This window comes from Arachis ipaensis, chromosome B6 (genome assembly GCF_059453495.1).
Source record: "Arachis ipaensis isolate K30076 ecotype BB chromosome B6, ASM5945349v1, whole genome shotgun sequence".
In the NCBI taxonomy this organism is placed as follows: domain Eukaryota; kingdom Viridiplantae; phylum Streptophyta; class Magnoliopsida; order Fabales; family Fabaceae; genus Arachis; species Arachis ipaensis.
The window spans coordinates 7,816,730-7,826,810 of record NC_142441.1 but is presented as its reverse complement, the minus strand read 5'-3'; the positions used below and the strand labels follow the sequence as shown (position 1 = coordinate 7,826,810).

The following is a 10,081-nucleotide window of genomic DNA, read 5'->3' as shown; positions in this document are numbered from 1 at the left end:
TTTCAGTATTTCAGTACCTCCAAAAAGTAGGAATACAGGTGACTGAAATTTTTAGAGATAAAGGCTAAAACTTTAATAATATTTTATACCTAAAATACTTTTATTTCAATTAATTAATTCCAATTTTACCTTTATTGCAAATTAAATTAGAGTTTCATTCTTGTTTCAATTCCTGTCTCCCATTTTACACCAAACAGAATACTGAGATTTATTTTAATCCCTGTCTCTTAGTTTCTGTCTCTCAGTCTCAGTCTTTCCGTCTCTGTCTCTCCACCAAATACTACCTAATAGATAGCATTTGTTTTTTTTGGATGAAGCTTCTTTTAAGATAAATATAAGAATAAATTATTAAAAGTGTATTCGAATAATTTTGTTATGGACAAAAATATACTTAAATTTTACTATTGATAAAAATACACTTAAATAATTTTAAAATACGATAAAATTATCTAACAATAAATATATATTTCTCAAAATATATTTTAGATATTGAATTTTGATAAGATTTTTTGCAAGTATAATTAGAAAAATGAGATATTATTACATATTTCTTTGTAATTTTTTAAAAGTATTATCGATTGTTAGCAAAAAAATCACATAAAAATATATATTTAACAAAAATTATCAAATTTTAACGATAAAAATATCTAATTTTTTTAATCGTGTTTGAAAAATCGCGTCAAAATTTAATTTCGAACATTTTTTGAAAATACATATTTACTATTAGATATATTTATTGCATTTTTAAATTATTTGAAGATATTTTTATTGATAACAATTGAATTAAATAAATAAAATTATTTGAGTGTATTTTTTGTCGTTTACCCTAAAGATAATGATAAAGCGATAAAAATTATAAGTAAAATGATGATCAATCTAATTTTATTAATTTATCAAATTTTTTTAATTAGAAAAAATGTTTAATTTGATTGAAATTAATTAGATAGATTAATGAACAGAAAAGAAAAACAGGTGTGGGAAATAAAATCACTTTTTATTTTCAGTGTACTACTCCAAGTCTCCAATATACTCAAGAAATTTTTTTTATGAATTTGTATGGTGGGTGAAAAAATGTGCTTTTTATTTTTAATATGGAGGTAAGTTTGATGTCTTGTCTCGGTATGGAGTATACAGGTGCTTGACCTGCATGTGGTGACAGTAAAACACAATTCGAACCGAGGGAATTATAATGGTAGAACTTGGACGGTCTGTTTTCAAAAAAATAAATTTTCATGCAAATTCAGAGGATCCGTTTTCTAATTAAAAAAAAAAACTAATCGGAGGGTCCGATGAGTTCACTGTGAAATTTAAAATTTTCATCCCTCACAATTTCGGACTCTCCGATTTGGTACCTCATTTTTTTTGACACACAACTCCCTCCTTCCGATTTCTTGTTCCATTGGTACAGCCAAAAGCTGTCCCACACCCTTGTAAAGCACTCCTTTACTCCATGCCAATGGGTTACACACATAGATAAAGCATATCTAAATTAATGAGTGGTGAAAAAACACATGGGATCCAAAAGTAAGAAAGCCCAATAAAAAGGTTGAGAGTCCAAACGACGTCGCAGCATGAATCTCTTGATATTTAATGAGATCTTTTATTCTCTCGAACCCCTGCTCCCTTGCCTCACGAAAGTTGGGTGAAACCAGAAACCCTAATTAAGGTGTTCCAATATCTGGCGATGTTTGTGTTTTTGGTAAGGAAATTTGGGGGAAAATTGAATTAAATGGTAGGAGAAGGAGAAGCTGATGATGAGGGTATTATAGGCACGAGCTGTAGCAACATATTTGCGCACCGTGTTCTCATAGTACACGGGTTGTTGCAGCTATGTTGAATGTGCCATAATGCTAATCTGAGGCTTCCTTTCTCTCATTAATCCAAACTGGTTTTAATGTGTAGAACTAATTCGCTAACTAACAGTCAATTTGCTAACCTTTTTTTGAATGATTGTTGATGCCACTCAGCAAATGGATATATATTTATCATGGAACCGTTATGATTTATGAGTTATGACAAGCAACTACTACTTTGAGTCGTGGGTTTGAATGGTAGCTAACCATGATTCATCTGACTAGTAGTTTAAGCAGCTTTGTTACAATTCGATGTACGAAGAAGGATTTTCTGACTTGAATGTTAAGAGATTTATAGCCACTATATAAGAAGCTTTGTTAGAACTTCATAGTTTCACTACACCTCTTCCTTCCCTCTAGCTTTTGTAGATACAACCTACTCGCGGTGCTCTGTTGGTGTTCAAGTGTGTGGAGACTAGAGACATCTAGCCATGGGACCGGGTGGGCCGGGGGGTCCTGGTGGGCCGGGTTTTGGTGGCCCTGGCGGACCTGGAGGCCCTGGATGGGGTCCTGGCCCTGGTTGGGCTCCGGGACCTGGTGGACCAGGCTGGGGTCCTCCTGGGCCTGGTTTCTTTGGATCCGGTGGATTTTTTGGTGGGTTTGGAGATGGTATATGCAACCTCATTTCTTCATGGTGAGTAGTAACTAAACATTACGTGAAGCCATGATTGCTATATTTTAGGCCCATTAATAATGACAATGCCCATTAATGAATTTCACATATTAGAACCGGCTCTAAATTCTAATAATTACTTTCAAATGTGTCAATGCAGCTTCTATTGTTTGTGCTGTTGTTGGTTGTTCCAAGGTTGCTTCGGAGGTCCACGTGGATCATTTGGCCCACCCGGCCCAGGAGGTCCACCTGGCTTCTGATGGGCAGGCATATTGTCCACACTGCTATTGTCTATCCGGAATGAGGATTAATCAAGGCCTGGCTTCACTTTGTTCTTGAGTTGTGATTAGAACTAGATGTAATAATGCAAGGCTATTGTTCTTGTAATATGTCCTCTATCTTATTGCCATTTTTTTAGCAGAAGTCATGAATTTGATACATCATACATCTAGTAAGTGGTAACTCACACTAGAGAATTTCATTGGATGGAGCTCTCTAAAATATTTATGAATTTATCCCATTTCACTTTTCTATATTCATTTAATGGAAACAAAATTTTTAGGAATTTATTAACAACTTTATACATAATAAGTTAATTAGACTCCAATAATTCAACAAATTCACAAATCACAATCATCCATCTAGTCATCTGAGGCCATTAACAAATATATTACAGAATTTTTTTTATGAATGTGGACACCAATAAGTGATGCTCAATGGAAAAAGCATCAAACACCAATAAGTGATGAATAGTTTGAGAAAATACATTTCTTCAAAGAAGCACACTTTGAGCTTTTGCAGCTTTCCCAACTGATGAGGAATAGAGTTATTGAGATTACTAACGTGCGAATCTTCTAAACCCGGAACTAAACCCGAGTTCCAATGGTAAGAACCGAAAACATTAGTGTCATAAAGTGTTGAAGTTTGGAGATTGATAAGTTTCAAAATATGGAAAAGGAATGGAACCAGAAATTTCAGTGATTTCGCCGGAGGAATTTTCGGCTGTAGCTCCTCCGTTGTGATTTCGTCGATGACTGCTGCTCCCAATGGAAGGCTGTTGTCCGATGAGAACAAAGGACGAGTTTGTTCCTTTTTTTTTTTACCTTTTTTTTTTCTCCACCATTTCTCAATAAAATTCAATGGAACTAGGTATTGTTTAAATAGTATTCTTTATTCAATTTTTAAAAGAGAAAAAAAATAAAAGATAAATAATTTTTTAGTTAATCGTTTAAAAAATCTTTTAGTTGATGATTTTTTTTGCGATTTTTTCTTTTTTTTTTTAACTTCTTTATTTACTTGTAGTTGTTCTTGCTCTACTTATTGTATTGACCTCTTTTGTTTAAAAAAAAAATAAATTTTTAAAAAAATTTATCAAAAGCTAAATTTTAAAAAACAAGTAATTTATTTTACTCTAGTTGTGTTCTGATTAAAAAACTTATGTCTATTTTTGTTATTCTTCAAGTGAGACTAGTACTAAAAATTTTAAAATTTTTAATGTTAATATTTTTTTCTCCTTTTCTAAAAATCTCATTATATTCTAGACTTAGTAGTCTTAAATTTTTCATTATTATTTAATAGATATGATTTTTTTTCTCTTATTTTTAAAAGAATATCTCAATGTTACATATTTTAAATAGACTAAGTTTTTGAGATTTTTTTTTCTAGGATTTCCAAAGTTCCTTTTTAGAGAAATTTAAAGAATAAAAGAAACAAATATTTCCCAGAGGAGATAATAGAGCATGTATTTGAATATGCAGCCGTTGTCCGTGAGATGAAAATGAAATTAGTGGTTGCAGAGATTTAATTTGTGGGAGTTGATTAGAAAAACTAAGGGTTACATTTGTATATAGAAGAAGAAAATTTGAAGAGTCAAGTTGTCAATATAAAAAGGAAATCTAAAGATGGGTCAATTTTATATTTTGACAATTCTATCTAACGGAATTTTTTTTAAAAGTTCCATAGAATACTTAGCCTAAATATAGGATGGCAACACTACCTGAATTCGCAGGTATTCACTTTGATCCGTCCTGTATCAGGACAGGTTTTTAGTTGGGCGAGATCGAATTTAGATACTACCTGTTCCTATCCGCTCCGATATATATATAATATATGTAAAATAATTACTAAAAATCTAAAATGATAAATAATATTATATCATATTTAAAATTTTACTTTAATTTATATTATGTATGTGATGATAATTATATAAATTTTAAAATTTAATTTTATTTATTAGATTTTAATAATTATAGGGGCGAATAGAAACGGAATGAATACCCATAGAGACAAATTAGGATTCAACCCTTTTGCTACCCACAGATAAGAGTGAAACAAATTTTATGCGAGTTATTGTTGGCGGGGAAGACCCGCCCCGATGCCACCCCTACCTAAATAGAAAAGGAAACGATAATAAACCGTGGTTCATTTTTAAGGCAACTGAAGAACAAACTTGAAGGAATTTGAGGAAATGGATATAAGACGGGTAATAGGACAGTGCACGAGAGAAAAAAGTAGAGAAACACATTCTATATCCCAAAACCAAAATCACAAACGTTGTCATGTGAACATGAATGAAAATAGGCTCTGGGCCCAGGCTGTACTTACTACCCTAATCCACCACAATGCTTTGTTTGTTATCACTTGCCCGTTACAACTTTCTTTCAATTCATGTGGGCTTCCTTTAATCAGAATAATAATAAATGAACATTGAAAGAAAAGTAATTGGACACCCATCATATTAATTTACCAAAGCTCCATATTCAATTACGTTTTCCGACCGTTACACCATGTGTGCTCGCTCCATCACGTTACTAAATACTAATCCATGCATGATCCCGCAGTCACCATGTGTTTTCCAATATATTTATTATTATCGTATAATATAAAATCATATTCTTAAACTACGATGTGATTTATTTAATGTACTAGGTGTGACATGATGATTAAAAAGTTAATTATGTTATAATCATATACTCACACCATATTCTTATTTTATGTTATTACTACTGTCTCTGTCACAAGGAAAAAAAAAATCTAGAAATTGGCAAATAGTAACAAGGGTAGGAGTAGGAGATTGGGGACCATGAGATTGGTACACGTGTGTGAATATGATTGAGTGAAGAGGTGAGAATAGAGACAAAAGAATTCAAAATCGAGAAAGAAGAAGTGAACAACATTTTAAGATACCGGTCTCCCTCTCTTGTCTCTGCTTGCAGCAGAAGACCACCACTGTGACTCGGTGAGTCGACTCGGAAGCATTCAAGAACCAGGTTGGTCTTGCGCCCTTTCCTTTCCGTTCTTATTGATTTACGAGATGGGCATTGTCTTTTGTCCTTTCTATCCCCATCGCTCAACGTATTCCCCCATGTACATGCACCTCAGTTAGATGTAACTTTTTCTGCAATTTTTCTCGCTTTTATGTTTGTGTGTTTTTGAAGGTTCACCTTTGGTTTCGGTACTGGTAGTAATAGCAGTGTTTGAAATGACGATAACATCCTTATATTTTTGACCTTATATGGATTTGTGTGGAACCGTGTTCTTGTAAACAACGAAGAGGCAGTGCCACTGTTGAGTCGGTGCAGTTAGTTACTCCACGCAATTTCTCATTTTTATCTTTTAGTGATTTCCGTTTTTATCTTTTAGCTATATGTGTTTGTGATTGTTTGGAGTATGTGAATGTGATGGAGACTTGTTAATCCTAGTATATATATGGTTATGCTTGCGTATCACTTCTTGTTTGGGGAAACCGAGGTTCTTCTTTGTTGTTTTGCCATCATATTTATGTTTGTTTTTGTTGATGATAAGCAACAGGAGAAGAGTGAAGCAGAAGAGGAAGAAGAAGAAGATGATGGATGAAATGACCAAGAATCAACCTTCACACTGGTGGTGGCTTGACACCACCACCACCAACCGTTCCCCGTGGCTTCAATCCACTCTTTCAGGTTCCAATCTTCATTCCTCTGTATCCATCCTTATTAATTTACATAGTCAAAAACGGTTGCAATTTTGGACAAATTCGTCAGTTGTAACTGATAATTTGTGATTATTAGATTGTCTTGTAACTTATTATATGCATAGAAAGTCCTTTGCCCATCTTGTTTAGCCTCATCAGTGATTTGAAATTAGGAGCATCTTCTTGTCAAAAACTAGCCCTGGTTCTAATGAGTAATGACTAATAATAATCTGCTGTGCATTGAATCATGCTTTGATTGAGTTAAGAAAGATTGAGCTTATCCCTGTAACTGTGGCATAACACATGATGATTCAGGCCCAACCTAATCTCCCCTTTATCTACATGTTCACAACCGTTTCCCGCAATTAGTCTTAGATATCTTCGTATAGGTATAGACATATAGTGTTTTACAAGTAAAAGAGAATATTGGAGTTAGAATTTTTGCAGGAATTTATTTGCCAGAATCTTGTATTATGCTACTTGATTATTAGATCAATAGAATTGGGGTATAAAACTTTATCAACTACCAATCACCAAAACTTCCAATTTTTCTTAACTGGTAGCATTTGTCAATTAAAAAAATGATGTCACTAGTGTAGCTGTAGCATCATAAAAAGTTTTTAGGCCACCGTTATCTGAGTGTTGCCTTTCAAGTTCTTTTTCTACTTTTTGCCTTGTGTATTTAGCCGTTGGAGCAACCTTTGTTTAGTTTGACTGTGACTTGTATATGCTGCTACTCTGCATTTGTGGCAGAGGATTATATTGTTGAGAGGGAAAAGGGTAAAAAAGTAAAAAGTGATTTAGCACTGATATGTGAATGTCTATTGAGGCTTATTGCAGAACTAAATGAGAAGACAAAAGCTATGTTAAAGGTAATTGAAGAAGATGCAGATTCCTTTGCCAAGCGTGCAGAGATGTACTACAAGAAGAGGCCAGAGCTTTTGAGAATGGTTGAAGATTTCTATAGGACGCATCGCTCGCTAGCCGAGCGCTATGATCAAGTCAGACCCGAAACTGGAATCGGCCTACTCAATTCAGGAGGATCCCCGTTTGCATCCGCCAAGCATCGGTTCGAGAAGTTGCTGACTTTTGCAGATGATCATCGTGGTTATGATACCTATTCAGAGAGTTATGATGTGGAATCTGAAGTTGATGATCCTGAGCAAGAAGTAGAAGAAGAAGAAGAAGAGAGCAAGTCTAATCACAAAGAAGAGGTGGAAGTTTCATATGTTGCTGTGAATGATGAAGTGATAAGATTGAGGGATGAGATGAAGAGACTCAATGAAGAGAACAAGGCACAGAAGGATCAACTCAAGATGAAAGATTCTGCTTGTGATGAAGTAATAATGCTGAGGGAAGAAATAGAGAGGCTTAAAGAAGAGAATGAGGCACAGAGGGAACAACTCAAGCAGAAGGATGAGGAGAAGATAGAGGTGATAAGGCAGCTGAGTATGGCAATTGATGTGATGAAGGAGGAGAATGTGAAGATGAGAAACTTCATTGTTGCCAAGGAATCCACCAAGAAATGGAACAAGAAACCATTTGAGTTCAACAAATTTGTGGGTGAATTGTCTGAGAAATTTTTCAATTTCAATTTCAATGTGATTCCAAAGAATGAGCCTAGTGTGGAGCTCTCTAGACGTGGTTTAACTAGTTTGCAAATATCTTAATTCTACAAGAACTGTGTTATAAAAGGGTGTCTATATGTATGTTAGGTAATTAAGCAAGAAGCCTAGGTTAAGAAATATTTTTTTAATACGATGTATGTTACTATTCTTAGACTCTAGTATGTTGTGTATTAGTTTTATTTCTACGTGTATTGTACTATTTATTGTTTATGTATTCAATTGTTTCATTTTTCTTTATTTGTTATCTATGGTAGCGTTTGTTGGAGAGACAAAAACTGAAAGACTGAGACTGAGAGATAAGGACTAAGAGACAGAGACAGAAATAAATCTCAGTATTTTGTTTGGTGCAAAGTGGGAGACAAAAATTAAAACAATAATGAAACTCTAATTTAATTTGTACAAAAGATAAAATTGAAATTAATTAATTGAAATGAGAGTATTTTAGGTATAAAATGTTATTAAAGTTTCAATCTCTGTCTCTAAAAATTTCAGTCCCCTGTGTCCTTACGTTTTGGAGGTACTGAAATACTGAAATTTTAGGGACAGAGACAAAAATTTTAGTAACAGTCTCTGAACCAACAAACATAATATTAGGTCTCAGTCTCTCAGTCTCTGTCTTAGTACTTTAAAACAAACGCTACCTATGATTCTATGTACAATCTATTTGGCTATTCATGATTCAAATTTAATGATGGACTTTTCTTTGTGAAAGCCAATAGAACAAACCAACAAATTATAATGGATTCAGTGTAACTGTGTAAGCACTAAGCACAAAGCACAATAATTGAGAGGGAAAAAAAACAAGATGATGTTAGTCAAAACTGTTAGAAAGGTAAGACGGTAAAAGAGAGTTTAATAGAGAAAAGATTTGTGTCTATTTGAATTATATCGAATGATACAATATAAAAATATATTTATAAATATTTAGAGAATCAAAATCATAATTCATAAAAATATATTTATAAATGTTCAGAGAATTAAAATCATAATTCATAAAAACGTAATAACTTATAATAAATAATTCTAATAAAATCTAATATATTCTAATAAAAAAGAATAGGAGAATGATAGGGGGACAATGACTTTATTGAACAATATGAACAATGGGCACGAAACTAGCCCAATTAATTTACTAACCTAGGTATACTCGTAAACACCCACCTTCCATAAATCCTAATTTTAATTATCTTAATTACTTCCATCGTAATCACCCCATCCACTCCCCCCTTCTTTGACCCAATGGTAAAAACATTTCCCCTTCCCTACCTTTTGAACACCATTCAGGAAAGGAAACATTAGCCTTCGCCATTTGAAACGGCATTGATGAAGGGAGATCTTCCCACGTTAGCCGCTTCTTTTTCGCTAAAACTCATCGTCCATCCTGCCACCCGCCGAATCGACCATCCACCGGCGCCTCCATTGTGAAGACATGAAGCAGCAGGCGAGCATCCGGGGCCCCGTCGCGTGGAAGTTGCCCAGAAAACCACCGGCATTGTTCTTTACCCGCAATCTCCGTAGGTTATAGCCCTTGCATGTTCGCGTCGCTTGGAGTCATCCTCAGATACAACAAGAGAAGCCGTGGGCTGTTTTTCCCTTCCTAGATTGAAGGTCAGTAACCCGATAACCGTTAATTGAATGTTTAGATGTTCATAGTTACTTTTATGTTCTGGTTGCATAGAATGGTTTTGCTGGTTGTGCAAATTTCTGGCCCTGCTTGAGTTCTCCAAGTGTTTGTGAACATATGGAAGTTGCAAGGAATAATGACACGTACATGTTTTTGAGCATCCGGGTTTTCGCGTCTTGTTTTTTAATGATTTACTGTATTTGGGTTTGTTTTGCCTCCGGATATTAGTAAGTCAGCAATTCGTGTGAAGCACGTGCTATGAATATGTTTATTTGTGAGTTGTTTAACGAATCTAAATCGGATGGTCATTTTTATACATGAACGGATGGTTGAATATTTTTTACAAGTGTTTGAAATTAGGTTGAGGATGTTAAATATTTTTGTTCATTACAAAACCTAACCTAAAAGGTT

At 34.1% G+C, this 10,081-nt stretch overlaps 2 protein-coding genes across 4 annotated transcripts; both read left to right on the top strand.

Annotated features, from left to right (window-relative positions):
- Positions 1–1,618: 1,618 nt before the first annotated feature.
- LOC107645594 (uncharacterized) lies at positions 1,619–2,999 on the top strand. The gene is made up of 2 exons (XM_016349646.3): positions 1,619–2,487; positions 2,627–2,999. The coding sequence occupies exons 1-2, from the start codon at positions 2,285–2,287 to the stop codon at positions 2,724–2,726; spliced, it is 303 nt and encodes a 100-aa protein (XP_016205132.1). The 5' UTR covers positions 1,619–2,284; the 3' UTR covers positions 2,727–2,999.
- A 2,314-nt stretch (positions 3,000–5,313) lies between these two features.
- Positions 5,314–8,283, top strand: LOC107645591 (uncharacterized). Of its 3 annotated transcripts, none has more exons than XM_016349643.3 (3): positions 5,314–5,735; positions 6,277–6,407; positions 7,259–8,283. In XM_016349643.3, the coding sequence occupies exons 2-3, from the start codon at positions 6,311–6,313 to the stop codon at positions 8,086–8,088; spliced, it is 927 nt and encodes a 308-aa protein (XP_016205129.1). In that variant the 5' UTR covers positions 5,314–5,735; positions 6,277–6,310; the 3' UTR covers positions 8,089–8,283. The 3 variants fall into 3 exon arrangements, with proteins under 3 accessions (XP_016205129.1, XP_016205128.1, XP_016205127.1); XM_016349642.3 differs by having other exon boundaries at positions 5,403–5,735; positions 6,271–6,407; XM_016349641.3 differs by lacking the exon at positions 5,314–5,735 and having other exon boundaries at positions 5,880–6,407.
- The last annotated feature ends 1,798 nt before the right edge of the window (positions 8,284–10,081 follow it).